At 51.9% G+C, this 21,100-nt stretch overlaps 1 protein-coding gene across 2 annotated transcripts in view; it reads left to right on the plus strand.

The window, feature by feature from the left end:
- The window catches only part of MBP (myelin basic protein), a 113,344-nt gene that overhangs the window by 61,836 nt on the left and 30,408 nt on the right, over positions 1 to 21,100 (plus strand). Inside the window, exons 4-5 of one of the 2 annotated variants that reach the window (XM_024754794.1) lie at positions 14,009 to 14,430; positions 21,007 to 21,084. In XM_024754794.1, the coding sequence (XP_024610562.1) occupies positions 14,009 to 14,430; positions 21,007 to 21,084 (500 nt within the window). Of the gene's footprint in view, positions 1 to 14,008; positions 18,251 to 21,006; positions 21,085 to 21,100 lie in introns of those variants that run through there. The other variant, XM_024754793.1, reaches the window with a different exon arrangement.

Genomic DNA, 21,100 nt, shown 5'->3' on the forward strand with positions numbered 1-21,100 from the left:
CCTTTGCATTTGGGTGTTTAGTAAACATCACCCCCCAGAGCTGAAATCCGTCCTAGTGCCTGGTTCACTTAATCCGTGACGCAGTCAGGCTTGCTGCTGGCTGAGGCATGGGAGACCCTTGGCATTTCGCTGCGTCGGAGGTTTCTTTTCCTGCCTCTGCAGACCGCTGTGGTCTGGATTAGCCATCAAACCGGAGTCCACTGACCCACCTTGAAAGTTCATGTGCCCAAGCCCGTACTTACCTGCACTAAAGCAACCCTCCCCCGACTCCCATCTTCCAGAAGCTGCCTCTCCCTAACTAAACTGAAGGAAAGGTGGGAATTCTAAAGAGAGGCCCCGAGACTGGAAGGAACCACAGAACAAGACCGACGGTCACTGAAAGTCTCGGCTTCCCCCAGGGACCGTGTGGAGGCTCGGCCTGCCCCAGCCGCTCCGCCCGGCCTCCCGGTACACGGGGGAGCGTGGCTTTTAGGGAGAGCTCAGAGGCAAGGGTCTGACGGGATGACCCTGCAGGCCCAGCACGTGTTCCTCTGACCCTCAGGATGCAGAGCAGGACGCACTCAGAGTTGGGGACAAAGCGGGGCGGTGACCTGAAGTGCTCTAGCAGAACTGGCTGTTTTGCTTGTGCAGGGGTACGTTTCCAGCTCTGCGAATGTTCCCAAGGAGCCATCATGCCAGCCTCACTAGCAGACGTGTCTGACGCTCCTAAGACCGAAGGGCCCCTGGGTTTCCACATTACCACCAAATCAGTGTGATATTTAACAGATACACACGCACTGTTATCTGTAGTTAACCTGCAGTGTGGTCCAGCCATTTGAATGTGTAGCTCATTAAGCATTTTGTACATTCAGTTAACAGCTTACATCAGTGACACGCTCTCCCTCCTGTGCGTCCCTGACACAGACGTCAGATCTACTCACAGGCTGGCCACTGACCCAGGCTTCAACGCTGCATCTGAATTTTTCAAATGGTGCCTTCCTGCCCCGTGTGTTCTGAGAAATGCTCCCTCAGAACCGATGTGTGGTCGCTTTCGTGTCTCACGGTCTTGTGTGAGGCGTGGTTCTTCCCGCGTGTCGCCTACTTGCCGTTATTCAAGCAGTCTCACTACTAAGTAGCACTTTTTCTAATAGAAGGAAAAAGAGGTTAGATTCATAACAGTAATTTTTAACTTTGGAAATGTCTTCGCTACAGGAGATGGAACGTTCTGAAAAGTGTGGGAGTTTGTGATTATCACCAATGACCCCAGCCCTTGGGGGTAACATTCTAACCCGCGGTGGTTTGCGGAACTGACCCCGGACCGGAGGTCGGCGGTGATGGTGCAGGCTCTTTCTGTTAGGAAACCTGTCATTTCAATGTCTCTGCTGGGCGGCTGTCCTCAAGCAGTGATGCCAATTCATAATCAGTGTTGCATTATCCGTGGTCTGTGATATTTACGTGGAGATTAGGGAGGCCAGGGCAGTGCCCTCTGTCCATTTGCCGTTCTCAAAGGCTGCTTTGTTACTGTCTGTCATCCGCCTTCTCCAGCCAACGCAATGTTCCTTTTCTAATGGGAAAGGATAAGCAGATTAACTCCAGACGCATGACCTGATTACTTAGAAAGCAAACCTCAGTCATGATATATCAAGATCATGTTCATCCATTGAGCCATCCGTCCGGAGGTATCCTGTTGCAAAGGGCAGTCTTTAACCATGGGAGTGCCTGCACACACGCACACGCATGCGCGGACACACACACATGCACACGTACACACACGAACACAAGATGACAACCACAAAGCCCTACAGCCATCCTAACCATCGTTGTTAAGGAAACAGACATTTCCATTTCCTAGAAGTAAATTTATTGAAAAAGAAAAAGATCACAATTGTTTTTAACAAATGTTTTTCTTCTGCTTTTTAACTTGATTTTAGCCTCACAGATTTGGTTTTGTCTGTCCACACGGCACATAATCCCTGGGTGCCCTAAGGTGTAAATGAACCGGGAGGCCCTCGGTGGGGCCAGACTGGGGACAGTCTGCTGCAGACCGGGTGGGAAGGTGAGCACAGCCCGGCGGTGCGGACGCCACCAGCCAGGGAGAGTCCTGAGCAGGGCCCGGCCTCTGTGGAGGCTCCAGGGGGCCTGAGCCGCCCTTAGAATGTCAGACCAGCGCAGCCGTTACTGCGTGTCCCCGCGGAGCTGCCTGGGGCCAGCAGGCCGTGTGGGGTCCCTGGGCCGGAGGGCTGGGCAGCAGGGCGGCAGGGCAGCAGCGGAGCTGACACTTGGAAAGCATCAAAGGGGAGTTTGCCCGCAGGGCGAGTTTCGCCTTCGGCCCATCAGCAGTGGGCAGGCACCGAGGGTCCTGAGCACGGAGGACGGTGCCCCCGTCCTCGAGGCTCTGAGCGGACAGCCCTCGGGATGCAGCACATCCGAGACAGGGCTCGCAGGCGTGGAGGAGGTGGGATGGCAGGGGCGGCCCCGGCTCCCACACTTGCCTCTGCAGACGTTTTCCCGGGTCGTCGCCGAGCCCCCGTGCTCTCAGGCCACACGGAACCACCGTCCAGGACCTTCCCTCCCTCCCTGCCTCCTTCAGCTGCCCCCCTGCTGGTCTGCGTGGGCATCGGCCCAGCTCAGCGTCCACAGGGCCCAGGGGGAGGCACCTTGTCCCGAGGAGGTCACGGGCGGGTCGTCAACGTTAAGACCCGGAAACCCTTCCGTCACCTCGACTTGAAACTGGGTGGAATAGCAAGTACAGTTGGCATCTAGAGATCAGCCCCGGCTGCCAGCGTCCAGGGAGGGGATTCACATCCTGAAGGAGGTGGGGTCTCCTTGGCCACAAGGGCAGAGGTGAAGAGCAGCAGAGTCAAAGATGCAGAAATACGGACGCACCTGATGCGAGTGGGCTGCCACGACGGTAGTAGGAGCTGGGGTCAGGGAAGGTCAGGTAGAGTGACCCAGGGCCCTTGGAAGCTGGGCCGGCTGACCTGTGAGATTCCCGCCCCAAATGTCTGGCCATCAGGTGGCACATGTGAACACGGGGTTTAGACACGTGGATAGATCCGCCTCCGTGAGACCGACATCCCTCCTCACTGTGCTCTCGGAAAGCCCTGGGATGAACTAATACCCCTCACACCACGGCACTGAGCGATAGCTCAGGGCATCACAATGCGCAGAGCGTTCGCAGGGATTAAAAGCTTTATCCCCAAGCAACCACTTTCTAAGGACGACATTTCATGCCCTGCATTTCGACATGTGTAGACCTTCAGGCCAGAAGGGACTTTGCAACCTGCTCCAGCCCTGCTGTGAGCGATGTTGGCCTTGAGTGATCACACGTGAGCAATGCAGCGACACCGCCTCAGTGCCCAGGACCTGCTCCAGCACCTGGCAGGTTACACCCTGCAATTGCATCCTTCAGATTCCTCAAACCAGGGTCCCTCGGAAATAAACCAGGACCTGTAGCAAATGATGCCAAATTGTCTCTGGGATAAAAATGTAAAATGTTACAGTGAGACTCCAGGAGATCAGATTTTCTTCAGCTTTGGAGAACTTTGTAATACACATCCACGTATGTGTGTACGGATTTATTTTCATGATGTGGAAATGCTGACTTTCTGCGTTTGATAGTTTCCTTATGAAATTATCTGATTATTCAAGGTTCATGCAACAAAACGTCAAAATAGATTATTAGAGGCACCCATTGTGTTTAAGTTAGACTTTCCATAAATCAGTCTTTTAAAGTGTCTACGTCTACTGCATGAGAAGATAGGGAATATTTCCCATTTCTTCAGTTGGATACCTTCTAAAATGTAAATGGTGTCTGATTATATGATCATGATAAACGGTCTCAAAACGATTTCTAAAAAAGAAAATAGACCAAAAAAATCATGAAGATATTAGCACGCACTTGACTAAGGCAATCTATATCTGGGAACAGTTAAAACAGCAGATAAAGAGAGTTTACCTGAGAACATTTTTATAATTGGTGCTTGGAGTGTTTCCTTTATTTCCACTTATCTAATTGTTACGTTACCTTTGCTGAAGCCGAACAATCCTGTTTTACTGCCTGAGGGTTTTTTTTTTAAGTATTTCACTGAATATTTCTTCACTTACAGAGTTTTCAAGTTATTTTTATCCTTAAAAAAGAGCAGTAGCTGACACTAGCTGGTACTGGACTGGCACTGCGTGGGCACTTTCTCAGTGCTGGGAGGCCGCCTGTGAAAAGCAGACATTGTGTGAAGCGCCCCCATCTCTGCCGCTAGACATTTGACACCATTGTTCCTGCGGCTTCCAGGGACAGACAGTGCTGGACAGATCTGCAACTGTGCCCAAGAAGAGATCTAAAAATAACGTTCTCAGTTACTAAGACGATAGCAAATGTATCGATTATTTTTTGCATTGTGAGCCGTGGACTGTACCGTCCCCTCAGCTCCTAGAGGCCAGTCTCCAGACCCTGCGCGTGGTCCTTCCGTTTCTAAAAACAGCAGCACGCTCCCATCCTTCTCAAACCTGGATGACAGTCTCCCCGACGACCAGCTGGAGAAAACCGTGCCTTCCAGAGGCTCCTGTGGTGGGTGAAACAGTCGCAGAGAGTCTCCCTTTTGCCGTGAGACATAACACGATCACAACTGATACCTCATCATATTCACAGGTTCCACACACTGAGAGAAGAGGGAATTGTACAAGGGGTGAGGATTATTGGGACCCATTCTCACAGTTCTGCCTACACAGGCATGAAATGAATATTGGATGGATGGATGGGTGGGAGGATGGATGGATGGATGGATGGATGGATGGGTTGATTGACAGGTGGATGGATGGATGGATGGATAGGTTGATTGACAGGTGGATGGATGGGTGGATGGAAGGGCTGGTGGGTGGGCTGATGGGTGAGTGGGTGAGTGGATGAATGGATGGATACATAGATGGATGGGTGGGTGGGTAGGTGTATGGGTGGGTAGACGGAAAATGTATGGGTTCTTACACAAGGTATCCCCAAACCAGTTTTATAAACATCATCATAATAGCAACAGTGACAAAAGCCCCCACTGAGTGTTCACCGTGCCCCGGTGCTAAGAACACTCTATTACGTGCACCTCAAGTGCTTGTCACAACAGTGATCTGGGGGAGCTCCACGTGTTCGTTCAGCCTTGCCCATGAGGCACCCAAGGCGTTGAGAGATTAGACCATGTGGTCAAGGTCACGTAGTAGGTGGTAGAACCAAATCAAAGTCCGCTGGGTGTGACTGCAGCAGACTCTGGTCCTGTAGTCCAAGTTCGGTTTAACACTACCAGCACTTGTTGAGCACCACTGTGTAAAACTGGCCTAGAGGCAGGAGTACCTGTTTCAGCTTATTTGCTCCCCACTGAAAAGCAAATGGTAGTGGTGCCCGCGATGCCACCTTCTCGGGGGGATCCTGCAGCCTCTGCGAGTCTGTGCAGAGTCACTGTGAGAATCCCCAGAGGCCGCACAGGGAACAGAACCGTGTGAATACCGGGTTCTTTGGAATCTCATCACCTTGACACCAGCTGGGTACCGTCGTGCAGTGGAGAAGGTGCAGACTCGGGGAGCGGGGGTGCCCGGCTCCGGCTCTGGCTCCGCGCGGGGCTGCCTCGCCCGTGACCCCGTCCCCGCTGTGGGAGGGTTTGAGGGGCCAGCTATTTAGAGCAAATAAAAACTATATGTTCTGGGTCCACAAAGGAGGCATTCGTGTGAGATGTGTGGGTTGGCAAGATTCGTTTGTGGCAAAGTTTTAAAGAAATGTCTGCAGGCAGCCTGCGGGCGGCCGCATAGCTCTCATAGATGCAGAATTTCTGCCGGAGCAGATCCACAGGCCACAACCATGGGCCTTTTTGTTCCTTCGCCCTCCCTGGTGACCCTGAGTGCAGCGTGCCAGGAACAGAAGTATTCCACACACAAGGAGGGTCCTCTTCCCCCTGGCCCACACTGGCAAATTCCAGGGCTCCACGGGCCCAGGGGCGTGGCCAGCTCCCCTGCAGAGAGGGGCCCGGCCCTGCTCAGAGGGTCGCAGGCCAAGGGCAGCGGGTGATTGTAAGGGGCGGCTCCCTCCTGCCCTTCCCCCAACCCCACCCCACCCCCAGACCGCACGCCTGTCCCTGTCGCGTTAACGTGAGGTTCTGCCCAAGGCCCTGAGCTCACAGCCTGGTTGTGGCCGTCGGTTTAAGGCAGTCCCTTGAAGGACAGGCACTGCAGAGCCTGCGGGCTGCTCCCCGCAGCCGATGCCTGGCCTTTCCGGGCAGGCTGCTTCAGGAGGAAGGACGCTGGGTGCGCGTTCAGGCCGAGCCCAGCAGATCCCATGCCTGGCAGCCGGTGCGGTGCCTCCACCCGCAGGATGGAGAGGGGCTGACGGTCCACAGACGGGACAGGCACGGTGCTTTCTTATGTGGATGGTCACGTGAGATGGCCCAAGATGTTCTTCTGTCAGGTAACACGTATCAGCAGGCCCAGAGAAAAGTTACGTGGAAACTCGACCAACCAAAATGAGAATGCCGGCCAGGACTCAGGCCTGCCAGATGAAACGATGTCCACCTCCTTCTTCTGTAGCTTCCCTGATACAGAATCTCTGCTTGGCGGGCAGTGGGGGCGGGGGTGGGTGGAGCTGGAGCCTGTTTCTGCAGAAGGAGGCCAAGGTTCTGCGTGGTCACTGATGGGCCGGGAGGGGACGGGCAGGGCAGGCTTGGCAGGGACGGGCAGGGCAGGGCAGGGCAGGACAGGAGGCTCTGCGGCGGTACCGCGTGTCCGCAGAGCTGCCTCGGGCAAGAATCCTGCAGCAGCAGATCCAAACCATCTCCCCACCACAGGAGCCAACTGGGAAGCGAAATTTACAAAGGCCACTGGAGGACAGTTGCGTTGTCTATTTCAGTTTCGAGTTCTGAGCTCCTGCCTCCTTGTTCCTGAGCTGTAGGAAACCCAATCACCTGCTCCTGGTTTTTTGGAAATAAGACCTCTTCTGCAATGGGCTGAAGTATTGGATAACTTTTCTTTCGTTCTTACAACCATCTCTGTATCCCTTAAGTTCTTCTGGACTCTCAAGAAGGCCCTGTGACCTCAGATTTCCTCTCCCCTTCTGATTCAGGTCACCCGCCCTGAAGGGCTTGACCTTGGGGTCACACATTTGCCAGGTCAACTGGTCCCAGTGAGAGAGGGCCTGAAATAGTGTCAGTCGTGCTAATCTACATTTTACAATGGTGTCGATGGTCTCAATGATCTTTAAGATGACATCTGATGGGAAAAATACGGAAGAACAATATAAGTTATAAAGCATGAGTTTAAAAACAGCAAATCGAAGATCGAAACACTAAAGATTTCCTCCATTTTGTGGATTCCACAGTGAGAGTTCCTTCCATCTGTTCCTTAGAAATGGATTCCTATGAACAGTTATGAAAGTAGCACCTTTGGTGCTTTCGGGCTTATGGATTTCTTTTTGGATAATACTTCCTAAAGCGACTATAAGCTGGGAAACCAGGTTGCGGATCACTTTAGGGGAAAACTGTGCAGTGCGCCAGGGCAGCGGGGCTCACAGCCGCTCTAACTTCTGCCCCTGTGCATCTAGCGGAAAGTGCCCCAGAGCCCTCCCCACCCAGGAGGGTGACCACCCCGTTCCATGCGAGGTCGCTGGGGTGCTCGGGCTCTGGGTAATTTCTGCCTCGGGTATCACACGACGTTACAGCAGGGAAAGGATTGGGACGGTGGGGTCCCGGTGACCTCCTGAGCACTGCCTGAGCTCCCAGGAGCCCTGGTGCCGGCAGCTTGGACGTGAACTATACGAACCCCAGCAATTCCTTAGACAGTCGTCTCTACTTCAGGCCCTATAAAAGGTAACCAGGAAGCAACTTGCGGTGGGCTTCTATGGGGCATCCATAGGAGATTGTAGCCGGGTACACTGTCTTTGTCAGACCCACCAGGAAGAAGTGGCAGAGACCGTAAACTGGAAATCCATGGTTTTGAGCCAGGAAAAATCCCTGTGATGGGGGACAGACCGAGCAAATCAGTTCAATTGTGACTTTAGTTTCTGGGTGATTTTTTTTCTTTCTGTAATTTAAAATAGTCAACTAAAATTATAGTCTGGGCTACAAACCTAATTAGATAGGCCACCAAAAACAATTGTTTTTAAAACCAAGCCAAAAAAATGTAGGTACAACCAGTGAGTCTGACTGATCCCTCAAAATGAAGAAACAGATTTTATTTTCTATCAAAATATCTGAATGGATGTCATGCGGGGGAAAAGTATATCTGTATAATATATACCGAAAGCCCCTCTGTGGGAGGTTGTTAGAGGTTGGTGGCAAAGCGAGAAGCTCTGAGGGGTTCAGTAGAGGCAGCATGGTGTTCGGGTTTTGGGACTTTTGCACGGGTCAGGGGGAGTCAGTTGGAACCCTGGCGCTTCCTGGTGTGTCCCAGCCCTGCCCCTCCCAGGAGGCCACCAGCAGCGCTGGACCCAGAGCCTCCACTCGAGGTGGGCCTGTGAGGCGTCTGTGGACAGATGCAGCCTCTTGGGTCAAAAAGTGACCTGAAGACATGGCCCGGCCCTTTATTCTGAGATGATGCCTTTCCTGTTCTTTTGATACCCAAATTCCCTTTCTTTCTTTAGTGAAATGTAGGCTAGTACGTGGTAGTTACTTGTTTTCTCTTTATAGCTTAGCTGTAAATAAAACAAAAGCTTCTCGAAGCTCTGGATATGCCAGTGTGAAGACTTCACCCCTAATTTTTACTATCTCACTGGTCTGTGAAGTCTGGGAACCTCCTGTTGAGATGGGAATGATGCCTGTAAACAAACCCACAGTGGTGATTTGCAGTGGGCTAAACCCTCTACCACACATTTTTAAAGTTTGTTATTGGCAAAACCTCTAATTGGGTGAGTGATGATCATTTCTGTCGTTTCCAGCCTCATTAAAGATCTGATCAGCCGTGAAGATGAAATTTTATTGAACTTCCCTGACGATCCCTTATGGAAGGATGATCCCTTACGATCGATGCCTCTCTAATCATAGAAAGAAACGTTAAATTAATTGTAGTGAGAAGAAGAACACTTCTATCTTATCGATAGAAGGTTTTCATTTTGTCGTTAACTTTAACAGACTGACGCACTCACGGAGGGGATTTCTGTATTATGTGTTGTTCTGGTTTGATGAGCGATACAGCCCTGCTCTGAGAAACTGAATACATCCTTTCTATTCCTGTTGACCTGAGAGCCTGTGGCACTTGGAGAAACGGGCAAACTCAGAAGGTGAAGCCGCAGCCAGTGCTCACGCTGACCCCCCCGACAGACTCGGGATGTTCCCATGGTGGTGGGAACAGAGCTGCCCGCCCGGGTCAGCGCAAAGCTGGGGAAAGCCCTGAGTTCCAGCGGGACAAGTGCTGTCCCCGCAGGCGCGGCTTCCCGACGAGAGTCCTCAGGGCCACAGGACACTGGACACCGAGGGTGGCAAACACCCGACACCACCACGGGCTCCGGGTCATCAGCATCTTTGACAGTGAACTTCCCTGATAATTACGTGCTCTGAGCTTGGGTGAACAGGAGGTGTCACTGACCGCGTACACTGCTCGGTTAAAGGGCAAACCTAGTTACTGGGAGAATGAATAACACTCCACCCCGGCCTGTTAAAAAAAAAAAAAAGTGCAGAATGGGGGCCATCCTATGGTTTCTGACTTTCTGGGTCTGGGGTGCGCCTCGGCGTCTGTGTGTGTCCTCACGTTGGTACGCACACACGCGTGCACGCATACATGTGGTTTTGATGGAAGTTGGTGATGGAACATGATTTCCATGGCTGTGATGGAAAAAAGCGTAAGACACACAGTCTAGGTAAAAACAGTCATATTTAAATATAGAGCAAGATTCACTTCATCATCACAATTTCTTTGAGATGATCTTATATGAATATGTGATGTGTGTCGTTTTCTGGTTATAGCAAAAATGACATGGAATCATAGAAAATGATGATTTTCAGGCTTCCTCAACTCAGCTTTCTTGGGTGTGAACAGTCATTAACATATTCTGCCGAGGGCAGCGGATGTAGTAAATTGTGGGCAGACGCATCCGTGCAGGTCAGGGGGAGGCAGGGGAACGGAGCCCCGCAGAGCGCTGGGGGCTTCCAGGGCCCTGTGTCTTGCAGGTAGGGCCCAGGCTGGGCTCTTAGCTCAGGACGGCGGCGCTCTAGGATGTCCCTCCATCTCTCCCGGTCGGTCCCTCTGTTAAACAGAAACGTTTTAGCCATCGGTCATCTGCAGTTACATGTGACCCTGAGAGGCAAAACCTAGTGCCAGTTCAAGCCAGCAGGGGCTGGCGCAGGCTTGCGGGGCGCCCAGAGCTGGGGATGGTCTGCAGTCGGCAGTACGTAGACGGCAGCTGGGGACCCAGAATGAACATCACCGCCTCCGTCGAGTCCTGTTTCACTTTTCTCTGCCTCGGTTTCCTCACATGAGTAAAAGGGCTTGTAAAACGACCTGCCTCGCGGGGTTGCTGGCAATGCCCAGAGCATCCAGCGAGCGCTCAGCTTTCCCTGTGGGCAGTGACCGGACACTGCATTTACCAGAGGGGTGGCCCTGGGGCACACCCAGCACGCCTGATCCCTGTATGTGCTGCTGAAACGGGCTCGAGGTGCCAGAGGCCAGCGCGTGGCTGCCCTTCCCCGTTCAGGACCGCAGATACCAAAGGCAGCTCGGGGCCCTTGCTGCAGAGCACGGGGGTCAAGCTCAGCCTCCAGGGCCCTTCTCGGTGACACCCTGCAAGCCCTGTCTCTGGGCAGGTGGGACGCTGAGGACCCACAGGCCCAAGTGATGCTGCCGAGACCTTGGGCTGGAGCCTCCCTCGGGTGGTGACACCTGTGAGTTGCTCTAAAGAGTAAACACCGCCCCAAGGTCGCCATCCTGCTCTGTGGGGGGGGGTCTCTGAAGGCCCCAGAAGCCACCCTCCAGCCGGTGACATCCTCTGCTCCTCAGAGACGGTCCAGGGAGCAATTCGTGATTTAATATCTCCACTCCCAGAAGTCCAGTGCATTTCCCTGAGTTTCCTGGGGTCATTTTAGCCATTAGATGGAGGTGGGGTTTTTTAAGACATTTGTGCGATTTCCTGTAGAATTTGTACAATAATAGAGGACTATAAGTGCATGTTTGGGTAGTAGAGCAGAGCCAGACCTGTGCCTCTCACATTGTGCACTAGAGGCTTTGCTCCAGACAGAGTCTAAAGAAGAACTCTGCCCTGGGCTTTAACTCGATTAAAGCTGTTATTAATTGACAAATTGAAACTGCCCTTGTCCTAACCCAAAATGCTGCAGATCCACAGATTTTAGCTTCTCCCTGTGCTCCTTGCGTCCTGGGAGAAGCTACTTTCAGGACACAAACGCCCTTCTCTGTGCCTCACAAACACCCATATTCAGAGACACAAAAGCCAACTGTTGTAAAAATATTAGCATTCAGAGGCGCTTGTGTTTCGTTAATGCATTTAATCATGTACAATATAGTGACTGTTTGCCCTTTACATTTGCATTAATTTATGTCAGCCACAGAATCTAAAGCACAGCTTGAAAATCAGACTCTTTCTGTTGCAACCTATAAATTAGGATTGCATCCCTGCAAAAATCTACAGCTTTGTGCGGCCACAGCATTCTTCATGGTGCTTTTTCACGTTGCTGCGATACAGTGAGGGATTTGGTATGTGATAAATATCGGTGTTCTCACGTGGTTCAAGTAACCAGTGGTCATAAAAGACGTGCCATATTCTAAGTGGCATATCTGTAAGGCCTGTAGCGTGGCCGGCGTTAGGCACACCTGAGAGCTGTGTGCACCCTCTTAGCAGCAGAAAAAAGACCCCGGGATCACAGGGTCTGGCTGTCTGCCTGGTATTTGGTCCCCAGCAAACGTTTATGATACCCGTTGGGAGCCAGTTACTCTGCTTTGGAAACATAAGTCAATATACTGACTGCACGATGAGTGTCACCCACGGGACAGTCTCTTGACCCCTGTGACTTTGTTAAAGGAGTGTGGAATCACTCGGGTTTTGTTATTTATATATTTGTGGAAGTAGGGGTTGTAGATATAAAAACTCCCCCGCATACATGTAACAAAAGGAAAGACCCTCGTTGCAATCATCCCCCAGACACGTGCCGTTCCTTCCTGGCACCCCAAGGACATGACCTTGGCCCTGCGCCCAATCTCTCCCTTGACCATAGCCCCTCCCACCTGTGCTCACCCACACCTGTGCTCACCTGCAGGCTGAGCCTTCTCCTCCCTTGAAGTCTGGTACCACCCACACCCCATTCCTTGGCTGTCTCTGGGCACTTTCTGCGAAGAAAACCCTTTGCCTCAGCCCTTGAAGCCCTGCATAGTCTGCTGGCCTGTCTTGAATCCTTCTCCTCTCACCTCTTCCCTCCACCATCCCCTCCCCTTTCCTCCATCATCCCCTCGCCCCCCCATCCCCTCAGGGGGCCTTCCTGATGCCCCTTATCCTGCTGTTTCCTCTCACACCATTACTCAACATGAAACGACGCATTGTGCCTGTGTCCTGTGGCAGCCACACAAATGACCGCAAACTGGGCGGCTGAAAACAGTAGGCATTTCTACCCTCTCGGTTCCCAGGTGTGGGCAGGGCAGCGCTCTCCCCGAAGACTCGGGGGGAGGCTCTTCCCCGGGTCACCCGCCTCCCCGTGTTCCCGGCAACCCTGTCTTGTACACACACCAGGCCACGGCCTGCTTCCATGCCACGTGGCCTCTGTGTGTGTGTGTGTCTGCGTCCAAATCCCCCTCTTCTCACAGGGACACTGGTCATTGGGTCGGGGCCCACTCTACTCTAGTGAGACCCCATCGTAACTGGGTTACATCTGCAAAAGACCTAACCCTCAAATAAGTTCACAGTCACAGGTACTGGGGACGAGGATGTAGACACACCATTTGGGGGGGACATTATTCAACCCATAACGTTCGTTTTCATCTGTGTTCATGCGACAAGGACCACATCTTGTTCGCCTAGTGCAGGGGACATGACACTTGCTAGGTGCTTGGTAAGGATGGGTGGCTGGGTGGGCGGATGGACGGGTGGATAAGTGGATGGATGGGTGGATAAGTGGATGGAAGGGTGGTTAGCAGATGGTCGGGTGGGTAAGTGGATGGACGGGTGGATGGATGGGTGGATAGTGGATGGACGGGTGGATAGTGGATGGATGGATGGGTGGGTGGTCGGATGCTGTTGGTAAATGCTAGTACACAGATTTCTGGGCAGTTTGATGGACAGATAGTGTGAGTAAAGCCACATTTGCCGTAGGTAAGTAATAAACTTTGGAGAAGGACCTAACTACATGACATTCATTTATACCCACCTGTGGTAACTGAGAGCAAGATGGAGGTACTGTCATTCTCGAGGGAAATACTGTGTATTTTTGTAAAAGGCTAAGGGAGGATGGTGTGCCACATGAACTACCCCGTTTCCACTTAAACCTTCTGACTGCTGCTGCTTACAGAGGAGAAGCCAAACCAAAATGTCCTGAACAGGCAGCTCTCTCTCACGCAAGAGGCCTCTTGTGGACTCTGGGTACTAAAGAGTTCTAAATGCCCCATTTCTTTAAGGCATGCATTGCAAAAGGTGTGGGCAGTTCCACTTTTAGCAAGAATGCTAAAAATACCTTTTGTCAAACAAGTGCTCCCGACATGCTTTGCTTAGGCACCAGTAACCTTTTAGATGATAAACGTGCCATCAAGGCACCTGCAACCCTGGAGCCCCCCAGGGCAGGCGTGGCAGCACCTAGGGGAGATTGTGTGCCTGGCCCTGCTTGCTCGGGAAGGCCCGGTGCCGGATCTGGAGCACCTGAGACAATTCCCAGGGCCTCTGAGACGCAGAGCCGCCACCAGGATGCTCGGGCCGGATGGGCTCTGCCCAAGGCAGTCCGGGGCCGCGTGGAGCTCCTGGCGCCTGCGCACCCTGTGGATTTGATAGGAGACGGCCGGTTCCCCAGCCCGGGAAGAAAGCAGCATTGTCCGTGCCCCGCTTTGCACAGCCGTATTCATATCTCACTGTTGTTTGCAGATGTGGACCAGAACAATGGGACCCCCTTGCAGGACACAGCGGTGACAGACTCCAAGCGCACAGCGGGCCCAAAGAATGCCTGGCCGGGTGCCAACCCAGCTGACCCCGGGGGCCGCCCCCATTTGATCCGCCTCTTTTCCCGAGATGCCCCAGGGAGGGAGGACAACACCTTCAAAGACCGGCCCTCAGAGTCAGACGAGCTCCAGACCATTCAAGAAGACAGCGCAGCTGCTCCCGAGGGCCTGGATGTGATGGCGGCTCAGAAGAGACCCTCCCAGAGATCGAAGTACCTGGCCTCGGCAAGCACCATGGACCACGCCAGGCACGGCTTCCTCCCCAGACACAGGGACACGGGCATCCTCGACTCCCTCGGCCGCTTCTTTGGCGCGGACAGGGGTGCACCCAAGCGGGGCTCAGGCAAGGTGAGCTCTGAGGAGTAGAGGCGCATGCAGGTCGTGCCTCCCAGGTGGTGTAAGTGGAAAAGGAAGGGAATCTGCAGGTGAACTCAGCCGTTAGAGGGAGTACAGCCTCCGTGCTGTCTGGGGAAACGTGTGGTCCTTGCTGGAGATGCTTACGGGTTCCTGGGAGGGGCCTGGGTCACGGCTTTCGATTTTTCCCCCCTCTCTCCCCTGCTCACCAGGGATGCGGTCAGAATGTGGTCCGGGAAAGGAGAACGTTCTGAATTCACATCTCCAGGGTGGTGTGGACGTGGGCACTGTGGTCTTTTGTGTCTTCTGCTTGGGGGCTCTAGGGCTGACGTGGCTTCTGCTGCCCCCGCTTCGGGGCTCCACATTGGGCTGTTGCCAGGGTTTTCCTGGACTCAGTGCCGGTAGCTTCGCGTTGCTCTGCAACAATGATGTGATTGAGGACTTTGGAACAAACTCGAAATTTAAATTTGCCTTGAGCAGACGTTCTCTTTTGTCTGAGTTGTTTAGGGAAATAAATGAGTGTGAGGGATTAAATGAGTGCGTCTATGAATCAAAGCTGTATTAGTTCGTTATTCCATTCATTTGAATGTAGAATTTGTGAAGTTTCATTATTTAAATGTTCTGCAGATAAAAGTGTGTCACAGGAGAAAATCGCTCCTGTTGTGGTCCGGTTTGTGAAAGTGGCTTCTGGACTAGATTGTGAATAGATCATCTGTGGCTGGTGCTTCACTGAAAAGCTAATCCCCAAGTGGCATTCCGATAGCAAACACATCGCATGCGCGGCACCTGAATTTGAGAGTGTTGGATAGCTGGGTGATTTTGGAAGGAGTGAGGTTTTTCAGAAAAGCCCCTGGTTTATTGGGTGTGCTCACAAAACACCTAAGATGCAGCTTTGCTTCTGGCTGTGCCCTGTGCTCATTCTGAAAGGCCTTTGGGAAGTTGTAAGGGGCTTTGAGTCGAGTGTGGAGCAGAGGCCCTTTCATCGTGGTCCTGTAACATCATCAACACTGGGGCACTGGGAGTTCAGGAGTTTCTCGAATTTGCTTTAGTCTCTAACTACAGTTCTTAAAATTAGTGACGATCCTGAAATGGTTGGAGATAAACACAGATGTCAGCTGCGCCTTTTGTGTGGTGTTAAAGGAGCGTTGAGCTTTCGGGGACCTGCTGGGAAGCTGAGATCTGTCACGTGACACTTGGCAGGACTTCCTGTGAATAACTCCATGTACCTTTTGTGCTTATAGAATTCACTTTCTGATTGGTTTCTTCAGTGTCCTGTACTTGGGGGCAGTCTTCCCTCACCCTGAAATGTGGGTCCTCTGACCTATTTCTAATGCCGATTTCCATCCGAGATGCTTTATCAAGCACGGCTGTCAAACCACACCAGACCCTGCCTGCCTAATCAAGTCTTGCTATTATGCAAAGCACCCCATATGCATGCAGCGTCGACGGTCTTTAAACTATTCTGCTTAACCCAAAGAACAGGAAAAATAGATTTAAACTGTACAGAAGAGATGAAGCAGCTGGATATAGCATATACTGCGAAACAAGCTTCATTTCGGTGGTAATGGGTTAAGTTAAAATAAAATCGTGAAAGCGTTTATGTCGACTGTTGTGACCTCATCTCAAAATGAATATATATTAGACATACCTGTTTTTCTTCCTTTATGTAAAAGTACAACTTTGACTGCATCAAGTCTGACTGATCTTCAACATTTTCAAAGAAAAGATTCCAGCCTCAGAAGTAGGCATCCACTTCACAGACTAGTCTTGCTAGGTTATCAAGGATTCAGGATTTTTAAACATAAAAACAATGTTTAAATAATGGATTTAGAACTTTTGAAGTATCAGTTCTGTTCACTACTGGATGTTGAGTAAAGAAGATTTTTGAATGAGCAGCCTTGCCCTTTGATGCCAAAGAAATCCATTAGAGTTCAAATGCAAAATCATATCCGTAGTTGCTTATTGCAAACCCAGGCTAGGGATACATTCCTGTCGAGTATCTTTGCTGAAAATACGCAGTGGGCCTTACCGGCAGCCTTACTCAGCTCACCTGTCTTACTGTGGATTCTGTGTTCACCTTTAAACATCACACACTCTACACCCAGTGTCACACCCGCAATGGCCTGCGGTATTTATTGGTGTGGGCTTACTTTTTGGTTTTGATCTTATTTTTGCTTTGCTCTGTTTATAAATCAGGAGAGCCCTCCTTGTATTAGGTGCTAGAAAGGTCCTTTGGATTGAAGCGTGTGAAACTGATGGGAGCCCTTGGCTCCTGGAACAGGGGCTGTTTGTCGCCTGCCCCCCTCCTCCGAGGGCACGTGGGGTGGCCCCTGGGTGAGCAGCGGCAGCGCCCCCTGCCCTGGGAATGCACCAGCACACCCACCCTCTGTGCGGCCGGGAGTTGACATTGGAGCAAAGCGCTCACAAATTCCTTGAGGCGGCATATACTTTCGAGAGAGCCGTACATGAAAAGTGCATTCACGAGACCACGCGCCTTTGTGGCAGGAAGAAAGAAAGGCGGAGTTGTTGCCTTTAAGAACCAGGTTTCCAAGTCCCTGGAACGTGGGGCCCTGTGAGGAATGGGTGGGTGGTCAGGACGGAGATGCCACTGCTTTTGGTCAGTTTTAGCGGGTGGAGGGGGTCCCCTAAGCTGCCCCACCTACCCACCCGTCAGACCCGCCACTCCGGGGCCAGCGCTGTACCCTCGGCCTTAACAGCAACATCGTGACCTGTTAGCTTGGGCAACAGCCAGGGTGGCCGCAGTGATGTGACACCCGGACACCCCCCAGTAGGGATGCAAGGGTACAGGCCTGTCTCGCCGTCCTCCGCATCAGTCTACTTTCCTTCAGGTGTTGTACAGCAGGTCTCTGTACTGGTGGTTATACCTGTCTTCCTCTGTTGACTACGACCTGCTGCAGCAGGTTTTACGACCTGCTGCTCTCAGCATCCGTCTGTCCTCAGCATGCCACATGACCTCCCTGCCTCTAACCTTGACTGTGTGGGATAAGAACGCTTGCTGTCACCCAGTGCCCTGGGGTCTAAGCAGTCTTGCAAGTTAATCACAATGTTCTGTTTCCTGCCTTTTTCTCCACCGCATTTCAATTTCATTTAGCACATTTTAGTTCTACGGTAACTTAACTCCTCACCGTTAACATGGCAGCCTAATGTTAGAGATGTATTCTGTAATCCCCCGGGGAGGGTGACAGGTGGAGGTGACAGGAAGGACACGGCAGGCAGGCAGTGTCTGAGCAGGGTGCCCCACCCCGTGTGAGTCTAGCCCTGAAGTCGGGGGCCGGCGGAGCTGCGCTCGCTCATTTCAGCCGAGAGTGTCCACTCACGGTGCAGCGATGCACGAAACACGGATCTCAGCTAACGTGGCCACGACCCAGCCACTCAGTACATCAGTTTGCCAAGAGTCTTTGTAGAGAAAGATCCCTGTATGCTGGGTATATGTGTTTCTGCGCCCAAACACTTGTTGAGAGTTCCTACAGGAATTCCTTCCGACGTATCATCCCCTGATCAATTAGGGATCCACTGCTGATCGGCTCCCAGGGCTTTGCCGTGTCCTCCTGTGGCCTCACCCCTCCGCTGTCTTTAACCAGGCGAGCGAGGACTCGGAATGGGGCGCCCCTGTGTTGGCAGCCATTTGGCTGTGTCCTCTGAGTGAAACGTTTGTAGATTGTGTTGATGTATTTAATGCCGATTGCCTTCTGTGATTGTATTCCGATTTGATTTTGTGATGACCTTTCGCTTTTTATATATTTCTTCCTTTTTATGCACTTATTAAACGTTTTAACAGACTAATTGCATGTGATTTTTTTAAGTTGTCTTTTTTGGTGACCCTCCCTTTACTAAGCACACGGTGTAACTGGTATTTTCATGACCTTCTGACACAGCAGGTGTCAACCAACAGGTGAGTCTGGGGGCCCGAGCACACCCTTCTGCGCACAGTTTTCACGCCTCTGCTTTACACACAGACGTTCTGTTCTTTTCTCTCCACTGGCAGTTCAGTATCCTGGTCTTTCTGTTAGGACTGTTCTCGTTCTGCCTGAGGTTTACTGTTTCTCTCAAAGCACCGTCCTGTACATGTCGGGGGAAATGACTGTATTCTCCCTTGTGCCTGGGACACGGGACCCTTAATAGCATTTACTGAGTGATTGATTGAGCACAGGAAAGACGGCCCCCGCCTGGGCTCCCTGGGAGGGTACATACCAGGGGGTAGAAGAAACAGCGGAGAATCTGAACGTAGAGGCAGGCTGGTTCTTTTAAGGATGACAGGTAGTTTGTGAAATTGAGGGTAAGTTCGGGGTTGCTGGTGAACTAGAAATAAGTGCAAAGACATAGGATTAATTTCGATCTGTCTCCCATTCGTCTGTGCCCGTATCCTGCCACCAGACCCTGTCCTAACTCATCTCCTGTTAAACTCACTTCCATGTTATGGTGTTGCTTTCCATCATCACTGATGTTCCTTTTGGTAGAAGGAACAGGCAATTCCTACCGGTTGGTGGAGAGCTTAGCTTGACATCTGAGGGAATATCGCATCATTAGGGGAAGAAAACACTCCCTCGATCTCTCGTGGAAATCACTAAGTATGGATTTAGCATCCCAGAACTGGAGAAATCTCTTCTCACACTCTGGTTTGATAGGTTATCGTAGAGTTTTTCCATTACGGACATCACCACACTCTTAAGCACTCGGGAAGCGTCCTGCTCTACGAGAAACAGCAGAAGGCGGACAGGGTGACACGCGGCTTCCGGAAGAGGCCTTCCTGCCTCTTCTCCTCCTGCCCTGCGGGTGCCCCACTCCTTCTGCTGGAGATGCTCTCCCTTTGATCCTGAGCACGTCTGGACGCGAGGTGGAGAACCTTCCTCTGCTCTCACACAGACAGACAGAGCTGTCTTCCGTCCTCCTGCCGCCGCAGGAGAGGCAAGCCGTCAGGGAGGCATCCGTGGGCCAGTCTGTCGCCCAGGGGGCCACCCCATCTCAGAGCCGTGGGCCATCCCTGCCCTAGGCTGCGTGGCCAGCGCCCAGGAAGCCAGGGTGGCAGTAGAGGGGCCTTAACACCAGCCCCCAGAGCTGCCTGAAAATGTCGCAGAGAGATTGACCTCTTCATTAAGAAGGGATGTGGTCTTAAATAGAGGACTAGAAAATTCTTTGCCTTTGGACCAAGTGTAGGCATGGACCACAGGCCATTTTTGAGGGTTTTCACCCTCAGTGGGGACAGCCTGGCCTCATCAAGGCAGAGAATCCACAGGCTTATCCACTGAGGTGTGCTTCTAAACAAGTACTCAGTGGTCTTATTTAAGTACCCAATACCGTGCATCAAAGTCGCCAGTACTTCTTGCTAGTATTGAAATAGCCTCTCCCATGCGGAGACAACTGATTGTGAGGTGCACAGCTAAGTAGACGCTCACCACGGATTTGCCTCTGGAAACCCTGGTGTGTTCACTTTACAGTAATATTTCTAGAATGCATATTTTCCTGTGTCATAACTACTGCTTATTTCCATGCATAACCAGCTATTAACCTGGTTTTTAAAACTCCATTTCATCTGTAGCCGATATAAGACATCGCTTGAAGCCCATTACACTGATTTCACCTCTTGACCCCTATGAGGCTCTCTGTCTGTGTCTCTGTCTCTCTCTCTCCCTCTTTCTCTCTTGCCATTTTGCTATGGCAGGTCAAAAGAGAGGAACTTCTTGCAGGCCCCTTACGTTGGTCCTGTAATAATATTCTCTCCACCACATCCCTCAACGTTGGCTGATTCGGCAGAAACTGTCTCGTAGCCGATAGAACAGGGAAAGCGCACTCAGTTAGGAGCAAATACTATTCAGGAAGATTTATAACACTAGAGTTCAGGCTCGTTCACAGCTCATGAAGCAACTTCAGGTCCCTATTAATATTACTATTAAACTCCTAAATGCCACCGACAGCAAAGAAGAACGGCCGTGAGAAAGCCTAACTCCAAGTGGTCGGCTAGGATGCCTTCTGAGCGCTCTGTTGCTCTTGAAGTGGTTCCCTTCTACTGTGGAACAGACTGAGGGGACCCAACTGAGAGCCACAGGTAACCGCACAGAGCAGGAAAGACTTCTACTTGTAAATCCAGAGCAGAAGCTAACACACTTGCTCTAAAAGAAAAATAAAATAAAAGCCCCCAGAGTGTAAAATCTCTTCCATTACAGACTCGGAAAAGCCCTTTCAGCTCTTCTCGTGAAGCTGCCTTGGAAATCTTACATGTCTGGTGCCGGCAACATTTTTAAGGAAATTTGGTCACATAATGAGCTATAGGCCCCCAGAATAGACTCCGGGAAATAACTGTTCCCTAAACCTTTCTCCTTCCTCCTTTCTCTCTGTCGTCCCTCCTCCTGCCCCCGAGCCCTCAGGGGCTGTCCCCTGATATCTGCCCTCCCCGTGTCCCCTGAGCCCTGGCCACTGGCTGGTCCATCCTCCATCACCGTCACGTGCCTCATCCTCTAATCTTCACCCTCCGCTCGCCCGCCCTCCTCCCTGCCGCCAGGAGCTCACCCGCTGGAGGACGTGGACTCAGTGGCCGCTCTGTCCCTCTGGCAGGTCCCGTGGCTCAAGCAGAGCGGGAACTCTCTACCCCCTCATGCCCGCAGCCCGCCCGGGCTGTGCAACGTGCACCAGGTAAGACGGCTCCGCC

This window comes from Neophocaena asiaeorientalis, unplaced genomic scaffold (assembly GCF_003031525.2).
Source record: "Neophocaena asiaeorientalis asiaeorientalis breed wild unplaced genomic scaffold, Neophocaena_asiaeorientalis_V1.1 scaffold124, whole genome shotgun sequence".
In the NCBI taxonomy this organism is placed as follows: domain Eukaryota; kingdom Metazoa; phylum Chordata; class Mammalia; order Artiodactyla; family Phocoenidae; genus Neophocaena; species Neophocaena asiaeorientalis.